The sequence below is a fragment of the Argiope bruennichi genome, chromosome 6, assembly GCF_947563725.1.
Source record: "Argiope bruennichi chromosome 6, qqArgBrue1.1, whole genome shotgun sequence".
Lineage (NCBI taxonomy): Eukaryota > Metazoa > Arthropoda > Arachnida > Araneae > Araneidae > Argiope > Argiope bruennichi.
Window position 1 is genome coordinate 126,321,647 of NC_079156.1, and position 19,506 is coordinate 126,341,152.

The 19,506-nt window shown below is 30.5% G+C and overlaps 1 protein-coding gene across 1 annotated transcript in view; it reads left to right on the forward strand.

The window, feature by feature from the left end:
- The first annotated feature begins 443 nt into the window (after window positions 1-443).
- Window positions 444-19,506, forward strand: part of LOC129971991 (gastrula zinc finger protein xFG20-1-like) — a 44,591-nt gene continuing 25,528 nt past the window's right edge. The window contains exons 1-2 of the mRNA XM_056085969.1: window positions 444-1,598; window positions 18,039-19,098. Coding sequence (XP_055941944.1) covers window positions 536-1,598; window positions 18,039-19,098 — 2,123 coding nt within the window. The 5' untranslated portion in view covers window positions 444-535. The remainder of the gene's footprint in view (window positions 1,599-18,038; window positions 19,099-19,506) is intronic.

Below are 19,506 nucleotides of genomic sequence, written 5' to 3' on the forward strand. Positions count from 1 at the left end.
TAGTTAAATCAAATAATGGATATTTTCTTTCACGGACGAGTTCTTTGAACCTTTTAGGAATTTTGATTGTTTATATGTATAACCGAAATACTCTCAAATCTTCCTAATTATAGCCATCAAGTTTCAAAGTTTCATTACCGATAATTCTGTACGAAATCTGTTTTAGTACTGGAATTTCTATATAATTCTTCTCTGTTTGCTCATTTAGGTGCTTAAGATAAATCAATAAAGTCATAGATACTTGCATAAAGGGAAGGCAGATTTAAAATATTAGATACATAATTCTTTAGTAGAATCGAATCAACAACTCAAACTTCGGACACATGGCTCTAGCACGATATTAAAGAAACAATTCATTTATAATTTATTCATCGCCTTGTATCTGTTATAAATATAGCTAGAGCTACGAAATTTAAAAACAGAGCTCATTGTCTGCAGTAGGAAACTGTTCTAGAAAAAAACAGAGGTCTCCACATCATTAATAAATTATAATACATTTTTGATTAGAAGAAATTCTTTTTGAAATTGAAAATTAATGGATCAATACCGTTGTGAATTTTGCGACAATATAGTGACATGCGGTGAGACACACCCTTGCAACTTTCATACATTCGACTATACGTATTCACACTCACAGTCTTTTTCAGAGAATACCTTTTACAGTGCACAACTATGGACACCTTGCGATCTTCCATCTTTGGATGCCATTTCAGATATTCGGGAAATTTACGCTCAAACGAAAGAAAACGCATCTTTTATGGCTTCTTCACAAAATGCTGAATATTGTTTCAGACCAGAAAATGAGTTTCCTGAAGCGTATAACCTTTCACCAGCTGTCAGAGAATCAACTGATGTGGACGAGGCAAGGCAAAGAATATCAGGTGTATCCGATCTGATATATGCGACAGGTAGTGAAAAAGATGAGATGTCACGTCAAGAGAACAAATGGCTGTCTCTGAATAACGATAACAAATATTTTGCGGATTCTCTAGAATGTGCTATCAGAAGAGGGCATTCAGATAGTAGCAGTATCTCAGAACCGAGAAAACTAATTGTGAATCCTGATTTCCTACTAGGAAGTAATGAACCAGAAAAGGGCAAGATGCACATCTCGGAGTATGTAACTGATGAACTTACTTCACTTGAAATACACTCAAATGTTTACAGTAAGAGCGAGAATATAACTGTCACCTTGAAGGAGCATATTTCTTCTAAAACATATAACAATGCTGTGGCTGGACCTTCAGGGATGTACCCTCGAAAGAAGAAATTTCCTTGCACATTATGTCCGAAGGAATTCAATCAAAAATGTAATCTCGACAGTCATTATAGAACCCATACTGGCGAAAAGCCTTTTGTATGCGATTTATGCAGAAAAGCCTTTTCTCAGAAAAGAAATCGTGACACCCATTATCGAACTCACACCGGTGATAGGCCTTTTGTGTGTGATTTCTGTAAAAGAGCTTTTGCTTGTAAAAGTAATCTGACAAAACATGTCAGGACTCACACAGGAGAAACGCCTTATAAATGTCCAATTTGTGGGAAGACATTCTCGGATAGTAGTAGTTTCAATAGGCATGTCAAGAGAAAGCATAAATGATATCAATCTGCAATTTACAGAAAAAAATTATTTTACTTTTGTATGAAAATATTTTACATTCTTAACAAAAATGAAACAATTTTAATTCAAAGTTGTTACAATTTTATTTTAAAAACTACTGCATGGTTTTTATTATTTTGACGATGTGTATTCTTCAGATCCTAACTTTAAGCAATTGCTTTTCGATTGATGACTGAAAATGAAAATATGTTTTCAGTTAAGATGCATTCATATATGCTTATGGTTTTAACTTTGTTTATATATTTTTAAAAAGTTTTTAATCCCCAGCTCCAATTCTCGTCAATTAATATCAAAAATACATGTCCTCCTAATGCAATCATTCCTTGTGTTAGCTTGAATGCAAAATTAAATATTTCCGCATTTCGTGATCTCACCGTGATATTCCGTGATATCAGCTAAATGGCGATTTTAAATAATAAATTTTGACTTTTCATCCGATTAATAATTGTAAAAATCCCCTTCAACATTTTTTTGATTTTGAATCGGTGTAAACAATATTTTTTATGTTGATGTTTTATTAACAAATAATATTTGTATTTGTTTGAATTGGAAAATTTAGATATGGTATAAAATATGTTTTTGTATTACTGACGAATATGACAAAGATTTCATTTCTTTATACATTGAAGATCGTTCTTTGAAAATGATATTTAAAGCCTTTTTGCAAATGATTCAATAAAATTTTTTATATAAATGAAAATTATATTGTCTGTGTGATTTTTTTTGCCTTTTTAAGACATTCTTTGTAATTATTTTCTATTAAAGGAATAGATTCATTAATTAAATGTCCCGTATATTTTTATTGACTTGTGTAATTTCTGTTAATATTAATGAATGCGTGCGTCTATTTCTTGGAGTTAACAGACTGATCAATTGAAACTCTCAAATTTGGCAAATCTATTTTTTAAATGGTGAGAATTTGCAAACTGAAACTAGTTTTTAGAAATTATTATTGGAATTTAAAAAAATTTAAAATGTAGCGAAATTTTGTTTTATTTTTGCTAAATTTTCTCAAAGTTTGCTTTGTTTCTGTTTTTTGGAAGCCTAAAAATTATCTTTACACGATTCCCAAAATTCAAAGTTTTATCTTTCAAAAATAAATAAATAAAAATAAAAAATAATTTTTTCCCCCGAAACTTAAGGGAAACATTTTAAAAGAAACATTTATTTTATATCAAAATGTTTCACTTTTGCAATGAAACTCTAATGATTTTCGTAGCTTCTTTATAAAATACATGATTTTGGCATTTTCCCCACTATTAATGGTCAAGATATAATAATTCGGTTTGTTTTTCATGTTGAGGATTACAATGTAAGCAATTTTTTTAAACAAAATGTCTGCAGTTTTCTTAAAATTTAAAATCAGGATTTGGATTCGAATCATGCGATAGTGAAAAATTCTACAATTGGACCCATTTTTTAAATAGTGCCGCTCTTTCTTGTGATGTAATTGGATGCATAATAATAATGAATGTGTGCGTGCATTTCTTGGAGTTTACAGACTGATTAACTGGAACTTTCCAATTTGACAATTCTAATTTTAAAGGTTGAGAAGTTGCAACTTAAAATTAGTTTTTTTTAAAATTAATTATTAGAATTTTAATAAATTAAAAGTTTAGCTAAATTTTGTTTTGTTTTTGCTTTGTTAAAGTTTGTTTTGTTTCTGTTTTTTGGAAGCCTACAAATTATCTTTACATTATTCCCGAAATTCATATTATTATCTTTCCAAGAAACAATTTTGAAAAAACAATTAATTGTTGTTGTTTTTTGTTTCTCACAATTTAAAGAAAATATTTTAAAAGAAAGACATTTTAAATCAAAATTCCACTATTGCAATGAAACTCTAATGGTTTTCTTAGTTTCTTTTTTAATATTTCACCTTGTTTTTTTTAACACTTTTAATCGTAAAGTTACAATGCCCCTACTTGTTTTCCATGTAAAGGATTTCAAAGTAAACTGTTTTTTAAATAAAATTTCTGCATTTTTCTTTAAAATTAAAATTAGGATTTAGATTCGACTTTTTCTGACCTTTTGATTATAGAGTAACAGCATATAATTTGAAATAAATTATAATAATTGATTCTGAAAGGAAATGTAATTTTTATTTTCGGTTTTACTTTGTTTGTTTAAAATATTTTTGAACGTTTTTTAAAACAAACTTACTTGCTTCTAAATCATAGCAATCTTAATTATCTGTTGAATTCTTATGAATATTCTTATTTATAATTTAACTTCTAACCCATAAGTCCTTGTTACGGCTTTGAAAAGGGTTATCGTGTAAAAATATCTTTTACATTCTGCTGTATTTGCTCTCATGTCTACGTTTAATTATTAATGCATAAAAAGCAAATTATATACTATTTTTATGTTGAACATTTTTCTGAAAATTCTATTTAACTTTATAATTAATTTTTGAATCTAAAATAGGAATTAATATATATAAATCATTTATTATTATAATGCTCTAGAATAATAATAATTTTTTGACTAATTGCTATCTCGAACCTATTTTGCGTATATGGGTTGTTTGGTCATATATTTATAAATTTTTATAAATCATACTACTATTTTATCCCATTGGTATAAAGTATAAATTACTTGTTACAAACATGGAAAGAGTGGCGACATTGAAAGTTAAAATTAAGACATTCAATCAAAATATGCGAACGCTAAAATGAATATGGCAATTGGAACACATTGGTACCCTCTCACCGAAAAGGAGACTTCTTTTGTGTGTTCGATGCATCTTACTACAGTAAAATTTATTATGGTTTTATCGTATTTGTCAGAGCTCTATCGGAGCTTTATTGTTGTTAGTAGAAATTTATATACATAAGCCAACATATAGTATTACGTTATTACTACAAGTATGTTATTTCAACATATGTTATTACGTTACAGTATTAAATAAAAGAAATATAAAATATGTGGAATAAAAAAATAGTGTCCTTTTTTATTTTTAAATCGGTTACTCTCCACAAGTTTTGAGAATCAATTTAAAAACTGCATACTGCCCTTTCACTTAAAAACACACTCTCTCAAGTCATAAAATGGGAACTTAAAACAATCTTTAATTATATTAATCAAATAATCTATACTGAAATTAAAATATATTCGTGGCAACGGCTACTCAAAAGTTAAGTTTTATTCTAGAGCTCTAACACAAGACTTTATTTCTACTTATTGTTTAGGTTAAAGGGTTCTAAATTTCCCTGAGGAATGGAATAAATATAAAAATTAATAGACGGAGAAGATTTTAGGTAAACGCACTTTTATTAGAAAAAAAATTTGAATGTCAGGAGAGAGTTGGGTAAAATAATTCGAGAGATGACAGTTTTAAAGATGCAAACAGTTTATTGCGTTTCAAAACAGTAAAAGTAAAGCACATTAAAAAAACCTCAGACTTTGATTAAACAGATTAACTCGAAACAAAAAGTATTTTTCATCTTAGTGTCAATATTACATTTATAAGACTAAACATTTAATTCAATTTATACTTATGTTAGTTAATAGACAGAAAATGAATGAAATATGCTTATCATTGCTGATACCCATATACTTCATTTAATAGTAAGTCCAGAAAAATACAATCTCTTTCAGCAGAATTTTTAGCTTTTTGTGTTATTAGTGGAGCTCCGCATCCGATTGGCGGGCTATAATTAGAGGTTACAAAAGAGTTCAATTTAACATTTCTTGTAACTTTGTCTCGATGTCTTTTTCAGCCAAATGTTATGTTAATCATCAATTTTATCAGATATGTAACTCATATTTCAGCATTAGAATTCTTTCATACTTCTAATCATTGCTTCGCCTTATTTTCCACGTTTTCGGTCTATATATTTACGCATCCAGTTATATAACAAGAATGAAATAATTAATAAATGGGCACATTGAACAAATTTTCTACTCTATTTGAAGTTTTACCTTAACTATAATAAATTTTTAAAAATCAAATATTTTATTAAAATTATTGATGGTGGAAGCTATTCAAAATAGCATATAAAAATAAACTGACATATTTTTTCTTCATCAATTCAAGAAAAATTCAATAATAATCAAAGAAAAATTAGAATAAAATATTACTATCAAAAATAAAAACGATTTGCGTTTCAATTCATGAATGAAATATATTTCTGTAAAATATGCTTAAAATATTGTTTTAAGAATTCATCAAAATTTAGAAAAATATGCGGCAAAAGCTGTTGTCATTTAAATGAAAATGCTGTGAACTTTATGATATAGAAAAAATCAGTTTTCTGCTGTAATATTTATAGAAGTTTATAATGGGGAAAAATTGCTATGCTTTTGCTTATTTTTTTCTTTGCCTCAAATTTAAAAAAAATGTTTGAAACACATCCCTCCGATTAAACATTCCCATCTTTCAAATTAAATATTTTCCAATATTATTCAATTTTAAAAAAAATGACCTCAAAGTTTTTCTTAAAAAAGATTTTAAAAGGTAGAATAGATACATTGCACTTAATATGAAAATATTTATTAAACCGTTCTAAAAACACATTAAATTCATCCTGTAAAACTCAATTTTTCTTAAAATAAGAAAATAATCCTTTGAGAAATTCGCCATTATACTAAAAAAAAATTCTTAACTTCCACTGAAGTTTTCCCTTTGGATTACAAATTTTATTAAAAACATTATATTAAAAAAAATATTTTACCAAGAAGTGCAGTAACAAGAATCATAATGTATAATAATTTGGTTTCGAAAACATTCAATTTTTGTCAATCCGTCATCAAGTAACATGTAAACACAATCGTAATTTTGCTATCAGAAGAATGTGTTCGACAAAATTGTAAAATTCTTGCAGTTATTTTAAAATTAAAATTTATTCAAATCGATTAAAAAAAAATTGAAGTAGTTTCATACTAGAGTAAAAGAGCCATGTCTGTAATTTCCTGGTTGATTTCACTCATGCTTTCTCCTGTGATGACTTTTGCAATCGCTGCTGTCCGAGAAAATCTTTTCTCAAGCTGGATATTTAAAATGATTTTCTCCAGTGTGAGTGCAGATATGTCTCGTGAGATTATTACTTTGAGCAAAGGGTTTCTCGTAGACAAAAGACATAAAGGATTTTTTGACCTTGGAAATTTAGTAATGTATCTTTAAAACTGACTTTTGAGTAAATGATGATTTATATATTATACATTGAAAGGAGTTCGCATGTGTGTTTTCGATATTGATTTTCAAGCCTACTTCCCCATTTAAAGTCTTTATAACAAATATCACAAAAAAATCTTTTATTATAAGGACGTATTACTGAAGATCTTGCTACTGCAATGTCATCTTTCTTAGAACTGATAGGTTCTTTCCAGTTGGTAGCCCTTTCGTCGCTGTTACTGAAATCTTCGGAAGTCTGAAATATGTTCATCTTTTAGATCCTCTAAAGCTTCGATCGCGCCATTTTTCGATTCTTTATTTCCGAGTGAATAATCAGAATTCACGAATGAATTCTTTGTTCCGGAAATATGTTTTCTTTTCTAAAAGATTGTTTCTAATACCAAATTCTAAAAAATCCATAAACAAATCTTTATTGTTGTTAAAAGATTGCCATTTACGTTCTTCAAGAGACATTTCACATTCTCTATTAGCTGATATTTTTGATTCGCCTTTCTTTTTCTCATAAACTGATCCAGTGTTAACTGATGTCCTCTTATCAGTACCAAAAATGGTCCCTTCATATCTACAGCAGGGTTCATTTTCATTTTCTGAGAAAATTTTTATCGATGCATTTCCTTTAGACTGATCTTTATTTACAGAACCGTTTAAAGCGTAATTTAATAAATTATTCAAAGCTGTCAAAGGAAAAATATTTCTGTTTGAGGCAGTCATAAACGAAACATTTTCATTATTTTCATTTAAATACAAATTCATTTGTTTCGATTTTTCACTGTCCTTTTGTCGAACATCTAAACATAGTTTCTAATAATTGTCATTCGAATTTTCCTTAATTATGTCTTTGTTGTAATCATTATTTCTATCCGATTCTTCTAGCCGCGGTAGTGAATGCACGTTGTCATCGTTCTTGTAAAATAAGCAAGGGTGAATCTCACCGTAAGTCACTGTTCTATAGCAGAACAGACATCGGTACCGAGCCATTAACGTCTAATTTCTAAAATTCTGTCTCTAAAACTGATATGAAAAAATGTCTTTTGATGTGAAGCTCTGAAGATTTTAGCTCCTTCCAACAGTTTACTGCATCAGGCGTTTTTGTTGATGTTATACCATTTGTGGCTTTTGCTGTGATAAAAATGTCTCAATGGATTAATAAATTACGCTTTGATTCTTTTCATAAGCAACGCTCTAGAACTCTTTTTCCTAAATTCAAAAACCGGTCTTTGATTCTAATGTAGTATGCTGTATATAAAATTGCTAATTAACCTTCTCTTTCATAATATAAAATGGAGTCTTGATTTATCTTAGTTATTAAATCGAATGAGTTGGAAAAAAAATTTCTTCTTAAAATCATAATTCTAGAATTCATTTAGATTAGAAGGCATCGGTATGATCTACTGATCAACTTTTTAAAAACCTTAACTCTACTATTAATCAGAATATGTCTCTTAGAGTTTATGTAGATCGTTAATCCACTTTTTCATTCGCTATATTTTAATAGATAAGTACATGTTTTGAAATGAAATCTAATTTTGTTAACCAGATAAGGAATTTTCTACGTTGTTTCCATCTTATTACAACTGTTTTATTTATTTATTTTTCTAGTGTTTCTTTAAATATAGAAGAAGAACATATAATCATTTTAAAAGAACATTTTCAAACGATTAAAACCAAAATTTGACACACAATTATAAGTTTGATCACACAAACATGTGCCAAGTTTCATTTATCTAAATTGCTGTGTTTTTGATTTGTCGTTTTTATATGGATACAGGCACGCAGACTATCAGATGACTAACTGAATAATTTATTTCCAAATCTGCAAGTTAGATGCTAAAACAGTGTGATAAATTTTATTCATCTGGCTCTTAGTTATTGTGTCCCCTCGCCCTCCAACAGGCGGACAGACAGACAAACTTCCTCCAAATTTTACAGAAGTCTTAAAACTTTTTTGAGCAGCACATATTGAATTCCGCTCTTCTAATTTAAAGAAATATTCTTAAAGTTTAGTTTTGAGTTACTATGTTCACAAAGTGAGCCAGACAGCTGTGATTTAAAGCCTTTTTCTCAGTTTCAGAAAAATCTGAAATTTGAGAATTCTTCAAAATATCGAGGTAGAATTACTGACAATCGAAATATTCTCTCTTTCCTTATTTCGTATATGACAGAGCAAAAAGGAATTGCAATTAATAACAGTATGAATTCGGAAAGAATTTAATTTTCCCGAGTTTAAAGTGAAAAAAGGAATTGCAATTAGTAACAGTATGGATTCGAGAGGAATTTACTTTTCACGATTTTAATGTAAGGTCATTAAAGTCAGAGAATGCTTCTTCCAAGGAGCCCAATAAGGAAAGGAAGTAATCTCCTTTGAGTATTCTGGGGATATAGGCTCAAATACACTTTCAGGAATGCTGGCCACTGTTTGCTCCAAGCCTCAATAACTAAATCTTTTTATTGATTCCTAAGAGAGGGACCATTTAAAGTCACTGCAGACAACCGATCCAAAAGTTTATTTCGCAATGCAAACACTTGAACTTTTTTTTATTGATGTGTTTAGGACAGAGAGAAGGAGTGAATAGAAGCAAACATAACAACATAACCTACTTCTCAAATTATCATTACATTCATTATCATACATTCATTCATTATCTTTGTGTCGAAAGAAATGAGCACAAATGGAAGGCGAAGAAAAGTATAAACTCTAAAGGAGATTGGATAGGAGTATTACCTCCTGAATTAAGGTCCTTAAGGTGGATGCTTTTTTAGTGAGTAATAACATGCAGCATTATGTACAATGAAACTATTTATAGTACAAACCAAAAGATATGTTAAAACTTTTTACTTCTATAAAAAATAAAACTCGGAAGCATTTCGGTAATTTTTGCACGGAGTTCAACTATATTTTTGCAGCAAAGTTATTGTTTTAAATACTTTTAAGTTATTTAATAAAGAACAAATATTTAATTTAAAATGTGATGAGATGACCAGTAACATTTACAAAAAAATTCAATGAAAGAGTTGCCCTCCAGCAATACCAACACATCCGTCGGGGATTTTATAGGGTAATCTTTATTCCATTGAATAATACGAGATAAAAATTGCAATAATATTATTGATTAAAAATTAAATAATTAATTCATTGTTTTGAACCACATATTAAAAAGTTGATTGCTACTAACGCCATTTGTCTCTTGCCCGTGATTTGCAACTTCTGTTTAATTAGAGGATCTTTTCACTGATAAAGAAATAGAAAAATATCTGTTTAATAGATTCTACGATTTGGATCATCTGTTTAATAGATCCAAATCGTAGAAGAAAATTAGGGCAATTAATGTGTTAATTAAATGTATGAAATAAATTTATGAAGAACAATTTCGTTCACGTATTGTTCTAAGATTTGTTTCCAGCTCATTTAGATGAATTAATTTACAAATACAATATCTAAACGCATACACAATTTGTCCCATCCAATGCAAATTTAATGTAAATAAGTTTGAAAAGTTTCAAAAATGTTCCATTTATTTATTTTTTTGTATGATAAAAAAACTTATTGTTAGATATTTGAATGACTTAGGCGAGTATATTGTTACGGATTTCCGGGTTCGTTTAGATAGTGGTAGTGATATGGTGTGGAGAACACACAATCAGCAGGCCTTAGTAGGAAAACAACGACGTTTATTTACACGAAGACAGGACAGCACACAGACGACAAATATTTACAGCAGAGACGAACACAGGACAGCGCAAAGCAGCACACTACAGGCGATAGTAGCCCACAGGTAGTAATCGTCCACAGTACACGAAGCAGCCAGACAGAATCCAGCAGGAGAGGGGATCCTCGGAGCTTCGCTCCACAGTCTCTCCAAAGGCTGAACTTCTCGCTGTCTTCTCTCGCTTTAGTTGCCGGCCCACTACTTCTCCTACTACTCAATCACACGACTTCCGATTACCGGCTTTTTATAGTTCACGGGAGGCGGGGATAGAATCTTCTAGACTTATCATGGCGTATCTGGACGTATCTCGGTTCCTAGTGGATGGATCGTGATAATTCTCGAGCTTTCCAGTATTATTCATTTTATCACCAAAGTCGACAAATTCATATCCAAGTTGCCAAATGGTCGCCAAGTTTGACGCAAGCCCTTAGGTCATTGACGCGGCACCCGGTCAGCACGCACAGGACAGATCGTACAGCAGTCTTCCTCATGATGACACTATTCGTGCCGGAAAGCAAAATTACAGGTTTGTAACAATATGAACACATCTAAGGGTTATTAATTGTTATGAAACTGATTTCTGCATTCCTTTAACTGCCTCATTTTATTTCTAAGCATTTATAGCATTCAAAAATGGCTTATCCATTTAAGTAGCATTTATTTTTAATCCTGGATATTTCCTTTATTTCATACTTCCAGACTTTTACATTTTTTTTTAATCTCATGGAAAAATCACACAATAATAATTAAAATCCTGTTTTGTATCCGATACATTCGAAGAGATAACGGGCAGAAGACTCAATTTAATAATTAAAGATGTAATCGTTAAATACTGAATTTTTGGCTTAGAATTTATAAAAGAGTTTTAAATTTCAATGAATATTAAATTATTGCTTTCTCTCATATTTACTTGAAATAAAAAAAAATATTAGGTGGTCGGAATTTAATCATATTGTTGAGATGATGTTAAAGAATTTAATAATTAAAGTTTTAGCGGTAGGTAATGCAGAAGTAAAGAGAAAGTGTGGTTTTCTTCACTCGGAATTTGCGAAATTATTTCGAGAAAATTTTACTTTTATCCTTTTTATGAAGAATTTTGGAAAGGACGAAACATCATATATTATGATTTTATTTTCATGTAAAGAATACCAGATACTTTCTTTCTTGAAAATATGTTGAATCTTCTTTGTGCGTCAAAAAATTTTGCACTTATTAAAGAATATGTATTACTTTATTATACCAAATTAAATATTCTTTCAAAAGAAATTAATTTTCATTACTTGACAGCAGGATGAGTGTGTAAAATAAATAATACGGTTCTTCTAAGTTTTATTAAAAAAAATTCTGTACTTTAAAAAGCCTGCTTTGATCGAGCTTGCTAATTTCGATAGTGCTCAAATGATGTGGAACAGAATATTCATCATCAACAAGATGCTAGCTTGTGAAATATTTGAAACAGAAACGTCCAAATAGTTAAAGATGAAATATTGCAGTAAAACAAATATTTTCAGGATTTATTTTGGCGCTTATTATATTTCTTCTAGGTACCATTCCAAAATAATCCTTCATGCAGAATTTAATGACTGAAACATATCTTAGAAGTGAATAATCATAATTAAAAATTGAAAATATTTTATCGACAGAAAATAAAAGAGGAAACTGAATCGTTCCTTACGCGTCTTGAATAGCAGATACAAAGAAAAAATTAATTTGATCATAGATTAAAACATTTAATAAAATATTTTATAACAGAATAGCATTGAATTTGAAACCATTTAATAGCTATTGGTGCAGTTGAGAGATTAAAATCATAGAAAATGTTTTTAATAAACTAAAATGAAATATTAATTCTTATTTCATAGACATTTAAACTTTTTTTTTAAATTTTACCCTCCTATTTTCATCTAGTTTTATAATATCTTCTTTCACATTATTAAACCCCACATGAGTTTTAATTGTGCAAATGAAACATGAAAATATACTCAAAGTAATAAATTTGAGTCAACTGCTTAGCTCAGGTTAAAAAAAGATCCCCTCTGTTATAGTACGAGACTTTATAAATCATATTTTTATACATACTTAATATGTTTGCCGATTAAGTTAAATCAAAGGATATCAATTATAATTAAATTATGCGAGGACTGATTTTAAATATCAGGACACACATTCTTCATTAGAATCGCATCCAGTGTTTCAATTTATAAAACGACCTCTAGTATATTTTTTAAGAAAGAATCAATTCATAATTTAATCAGGTTTTGAATCTAATTTAACTGTTAAATTTAAAAACTCAGCCCTACATCATGCAAGTGCTGAAGAAACCGAAATCCGAATTTCTTCTATTCAGTAACAATTTATTTTACATTTTTGATAAGGCAGATTTTGTTTAAATTGAAATTAATGGATTTGGACTGGTGCAAACGTTGCGGAAATATAGTGACACGCGGTGAGGATCACCCTTGCTTCTTTCACAAGAAATTTGATTACAGGGATTCACTACAAAGGCCAGTGAAATCGGACAAAAACTGTAATGAAGTAAAAGATAAATCTACGGGAAATTCGAATGACTGTTATCGGTATTTAAGCCCAGCTACTAAACAAAACGAAAGTAAAGAAACTGAGCTAATGAATTTGTCGCTATTTCAAAATAATGTAAAAGACAAGTCGCTTCCCTCAAAGGTAAACAAGTGCAGGAATTGTGCACTTGTATAATAGCAGTATATAGCTTGTATAATATAACTTTAGCAATAACAATGCACAAATAAGGAATCCTTCTGATAGTTCATATTTTCATCCCATTTCAGATATTCAGGGGATTGAAGTCCAAGAAAATAGAAATGCATCTTTTACGGCTTCTTCAAAACATGTTGAATTTAATAATTGATAATTTAGAAAGTGATAGAAATTTCATTTCTCATGAACTTTCCTGCATTTTAGAAAGAGTCGTTTAATACAAACATAACTATTCATCCCCCTCCCACTTGAATCTTGTCTTTTGCTATGTGATTCCCTTGACTAGGATGAACGATATAGAAGAAAATTCTAAGTTTTTCTCTTTCTAACCATTAAATAAATTGTTAGATGGCATTAACATTGAGTTTCCATTAAGTATATGACTTCTGAAAAATAATAAAAAAAATGTTTCTCAACTGAATATACAGGGCGTACAAAAAAAAAAAAATAATGCTTGAAAAAAAAACCTGCAGGTGAATGTTTCGAGAACTTTTAAATTTTTATCATTACAAAATAATTAAAAAAATGACAAATAGATGGCACCGACACGTCAAACTGAAATTGTTTATGAAAACTGAGCATATAAATTTAGTATAGCGTATTTAATTTTTAAAGCAGAAAAATGTTTAATACGTCTTCTACTGCAAGGTATTAAGAACGTAAGACTCATAACTACGCATATTACAACTGAGTGCATCATGTCGGCACTGATGATAAATTGAACGACAACTTTCAGTTCACAAACGAGGTTGGGGACCTTAGTAGATACCAGACTTTATGTATCTTCAGAGCCCAATATCCGCTGAGTAAGGTCTGGCGATCTTGAGGGGACAATTAATCTTACATCCTCGGCTTATCACTCGGTCATCAGTGTGTAAAAGAAGAATGTGTGTAGAAGAAGAAGAATGCGCGTAGAAGGATGGCCTTGACGGAAAGAGCAATGAGAAACAAGCACAACTAGGGATTGCAATATCGGATCAAAAGTTCAATACCGGTATTCGGTATTTTTAGATCTTAATACCAGTATTAGAAATTTCAGAAAAAGGAAGAAAACACATAAGTTTCTTTGTTTTATTTTACAGTTTTATTAGAGAGTTTAAATATTACAGGAAATAATCTGTAACTTATAAATTATAACAATATATAAATCATAAAAAAGTAAAAGAACATCTTATTTATTTAAATCACAATAAAGTGTAAATATCACTATTCAGTCTGTGGTACTATTACAAATTTTTGAAATGTGATCTTAAGAAACATAATACATCAATTGTACTGTCATTAAGCTTGGAACGCAATTTTATGCAAAAATGACCAGCTGTCGAAAACGCTACGGCATCTACGCTAGTTAGTGGTACTGTTAGCAATGTGCGATATACTTTTTACAAGTATTTACCTCTAAATCCCGCATCTTCAAATCATTTCTCGTTCATTATTCTTATAAATTCATTTCTAGTCGGATGGTTTTGGATATAGCTGATTTCTGTATTATATTTTGGTTTTTTGAAAAAATTTTTATTTATCGCTAATTCTAATTTTTGTTCAAGAGACAATTCCATTTCACTATCGACATTAGTTTCATCATCATTTTCGATAACTGTACCGATTTTTTCTGAATGTGGATAGGTTTGTGGGTTAAAAAATTTGAAGAAAATTTACTATCAACTTGATCAGATTTGAATTGGTTAGTCTTTTCTTTTTCATTTTTAAAATCATTATAATCATCTAAATACCGTAAGACATTTTCTATTTCGGTATGCCTTTCTTCTTGCGATTTTTCTATGTAATATATAATTCTTCAGATAGTGATGTGTGCTGTTCTTTTAGTGACTGCAACGTGATATTTATTGATGCATTGTCTGCTAATAAATTAGAATCTCTCCGAAATAATGCCTGAACAGCCAGTTTTATTGGAAGTAGAGCTGATAACGTTTTGGATATGAAATCGAATTCACTATCTAAAAAATTAATTTGCAAGTTTAAGTCGATTATTGCTTTTTTAATTGGATTTCTCAGTTTCAAAAATCCTTCCATCATTAGAAGTAAACTGTTCCAACGTGTTTTAGAATCTAATATATTTATTTTTGTGATATGGCATTTTTTGAAGGGAATTGCTTAGTTATCTTAACAATTTTTCGAACTTTGTAAATCATAGAAAGCAATTCTTGATGGGTTAATATTTCATCCTCATTAGCAATATCTTCTTCAACAATTACATTGTCATTATCTTCATTGTCAATATTACTCTCACTCTCACTCTCTTCAAAGTCGGTATCCGAAGTTTCTATATTCATAGTATTTGGATTCTTCTGTTTTGTTTTTTTTTCGGTAAAATACATCTATTACTCCTAATTTCTAGTAAATACCGAAAAAACGGTATTTTAACTTGTAAATACCAGTATTACGAAATTGTACAAATGGCTCAAAATACCGGTATTCCGGAATTACAATCCCTAAGCACAACGTTCTTTCAAAAACGTAAAATTCCGTTCTGCAACGACGGAAGAGATTTTCCGGCTAGATACACAATAACGCTCTTAAAAAAATGGGCCCTGAATGAAGGACGCTATGAAACCGCACCAATCAGTTACACAAAGGGTATGTAGTGGTTTGGTCGTGTACTTACGAGGGTTTGTATTGGACTTTTAAGTATTGACTTCACCATGCAATGAAAAATGTGTTTCATCTCTCCACATATGTTCAAAAACTGGTGTGGGTTACGTTCCATTTGCACAATTGCCCATATTGCAAAAGCTTGTGTTTCATAGAATTTTCCTGATAATAATTTGTGAAGTATCTGTATGTACCTACATGGACCCACCCACGATCTAGAAAATATCTGGTGGACCAACGGTATGAGAAACAAGATGACCAAGGTCAAAATTAGAAATCTTGTGCGGTTCCTACAAGAGAACGATGAATTGATTTCTCCAGACCCAAGCCCAGTATAAACTTTCGTTTCATTTCTCAACCAAACTCTTCACCTGAATATATTAACTTCAATAGATTTCATCCACTCATATTCCCCACCGAACACCTCCTTCATCATTATAATATTCTATATAATAATTTTTTCTGTGTATTTATATGTAAATTTAAAAAAAAATCTTAATAAATACTCCCCCGTATATCCTTTTAACCGACAGGTAGTCCTAGAGATTCCAGGTTCGGGGATATTCTGTGGCGAAAGAAAGAATGTACCTATACGGATGCAGTTTCGATATTCTGTGCAGATTGCGTTGGAGAGACGTTTCCGAAATCCCCGTTACTCTATCAGCTTTCCGCGCACTGCTACTCTCCATCGACGTCTCGGCTGCAAAATTTCCCTTGACAGTTTGTGCAATAGAATCGTGGTCCGCACTAATGGATGATATGCCATGTCATAGACGACACTCAAAATTCCAAGGTTTCTCAAAGCGGCGTACCAAATTCAGTAACCCATTCAGTGAGTTTTTATTCGCCTTGACTCCTTTCACTATGCCACCGTTCTTTTGTGGTTCGTTTGGGTTTCATCTTTCTTGCAAAAAATGGTGAACTAAAAAAATTCTTCTTTAAAATGGTGAACTAAATTCAGTTTCTCATTCAGTAAAACAGAGCTTTTATTCGTCTTGATTCCTTTCACCATGCGAAATTTCCGAATTGCTATAGTCGTAGATTCACCATTCTCATAAAAAAATTTCAATTACTAATGATCGATTCGATAAAGATTGCATGCTGCTAACACCGAATGAGAATCCAGTTCCAGACTTGTGATTTTTGGAATCCACATTTTCCTAAATCATCTCGATTTCATGCGTGAGTGCCATACATCGGTCGTTTGTCGAATATTTTTTTAATGAGGAAAAAAAAAAAAAACTCAAAAACTTTTTGAACATATTCACGAAAACTGCAACTTTTCTCGAATATTAACTTTTTTGATTATGATATTTTGAATTTGTACGAATTTATGGCACACCCTTTATTTTTAGAAGTAAATCACAAATGCGCAATGAAAAAAAAAAATTATCTATCGAAAATAAAAAGAAAGTAGATCCTTCTTTTTAAAGATTTTAAGGCAACGGAATAAAAAAAACCCTAATTTTATGTTATCATTCAGTATCTAGTAATATTTTTAAAATGAATATGAATGAATTTCAAGTCATTTCAGACTGTGGAGATCTTAAGACTAAACAACGACAAAAACGGTCCTTTAATTAAATGTGATGAAAAATAAATTAATATTTTATAGACAGTCATTTTTCTAGCTTAAAATAATATAGATAAAAAAAATAAAAATATATATATTTTTTCTCGGATGAGTCCTTTACACCTTTTAGGAGATTTGATTGCTTAAAAATATGGCTGAAATACTGTCAAAGTGATAAATTTATATCACCTATGTCAGTCAAGTTTCAAAATTTCATTTCCCTTGCATTCTATAAAAAATTTGTTTTAGAACTAGAATTTCTCTATCATTTTTTTCTAACAGTTCAATTGGTTCAAGTTAAATCAATAAGGTCATAAATACTTGCATAAAGTGAAGGCTGATTTGAAATATTAGATATCAAATTCTTTGGTAGATTCGAATCGACGAGCTCAAACTTAGGACATAGGGCTCTAGCGCGTTATTTAAGAAACAATTCATTCATAATTTATTCATCGCCTTTAATCTATTATAACTAAAGTTAGAGCTACTAAATTTAAAAACAGAGTTCATCGTTTACAGCCGGAAACTGTCAAAGAAACAGAAACAGAAGCATTCACTTCATTGATAGATAAATATTCATTTTTATAAGAAGTATTAGTTTTTGAAATTGAAAATTAATGGATGAATACCGTTGCGAACTTTGCGGCAATATAGTGACATTCGGTGGGAATCACATTTGCAACTTTCATACATTCGACTATACGTATTCACACTCACAGACGTTTTCAGAGAATAGCTCCAACAGCGCACAACTATGGACACCTTGTGAACTTTCATATTTGGATGCCATTTCAGATATTCGGGAAATTAACGTTCAAACCAAAGAAAGTGCACCTTTTACGGCTTCTTCAGAAAATGCCGAATCTTGTTACAGACCTGAAAATGATTTTGGCGAAGCTTATAACATTTTAGCAACTGCCATGGAATCAACAGCTTTTGACGAGGAAAAGCAAAGAGAATCAGGTGTATCCGATTTGATTCATTCATCCGGTCGCGAAGAAGATGAGATGTCACGTCAAGAGAGCAAATGGCTGTCTCTGAATAACGATAACCTATATTTTAAGGATTATCCAGAATGTGCTATCAGAACAGGGCATTCAGATAATTGCAATATCTCTGGACTGATAAATCTAGTTTTGAATCCTGATTTCCTATCAGGAAGTAATGAGCCAGAAAAGGGCACGAGACATGTTTCGGAGTTTGCAATTGATGATCATACTTCACTTGAAATACACTCTAAATTTTACTGTAAGATCGAGAATACGGCGACCATCGTAAAGGAACATATTTCTTCTAAAACAGATAACAATGCTGTGGCTGGACCCTCAGGAATGTGCCCTCGGAAGAAGACATTTCATTGTAAATTACGTCCGAAGGAATTCAATAAAAAACAATATCTGGACAATCATTATCAAACCCATACTGGCGAAAAGCCTTTTGTATGTGAATTATGCGGAAAAGAATTTTCTCGGAAAGGAAGTCGTGACAGACATTATCGTACTCACAATGGCGAAAAGCCTTTTGTATGTGATTTATGCGGAAAAGAATTTTCTGAGAAAGGAAGTCGCGACCGACATTATCGAACACACACCGGTGATAGACCTTTCGTGTGCGACTTCTGCAATAAAGGTTTTGTTCAAAAGTATGATCTTAAAACACATATTCGGACCCATACTGGTGAAAAACCTTATAAATGTCCAACTTGTGGAAAGGCATTCACAAACGGCAGCGATTGCAAAAAGCATCACAAGAGAATGCACGTGTGAAATCAATCTGCAAATTACAGAAATAATTATTTTAATCTTGTATGAAACTACCTCGCATTATTAATCGAAATGAAACAATTTTATCTCAAAATTGTTACAATTTTGTTTTTAAAATTACAGTATAATTTTTACTATTTTGACGAACAGAAAATCTTGAGATCCTAACTCTAAGCAATTGCTTTTCGATTGATGACTGAAAATCAAAATATGTTTTCAGTTAAAATGCATACATATCTATTTATGGTATTTAACTTCGTTTATATCTTTTTAAAAAGTTTTAGACCCTAGTTCCAATTCTCACCTATTAATATCAAAAATACATTTCCCATCAAAGAAATTATTCCTTGTGTTAGTTT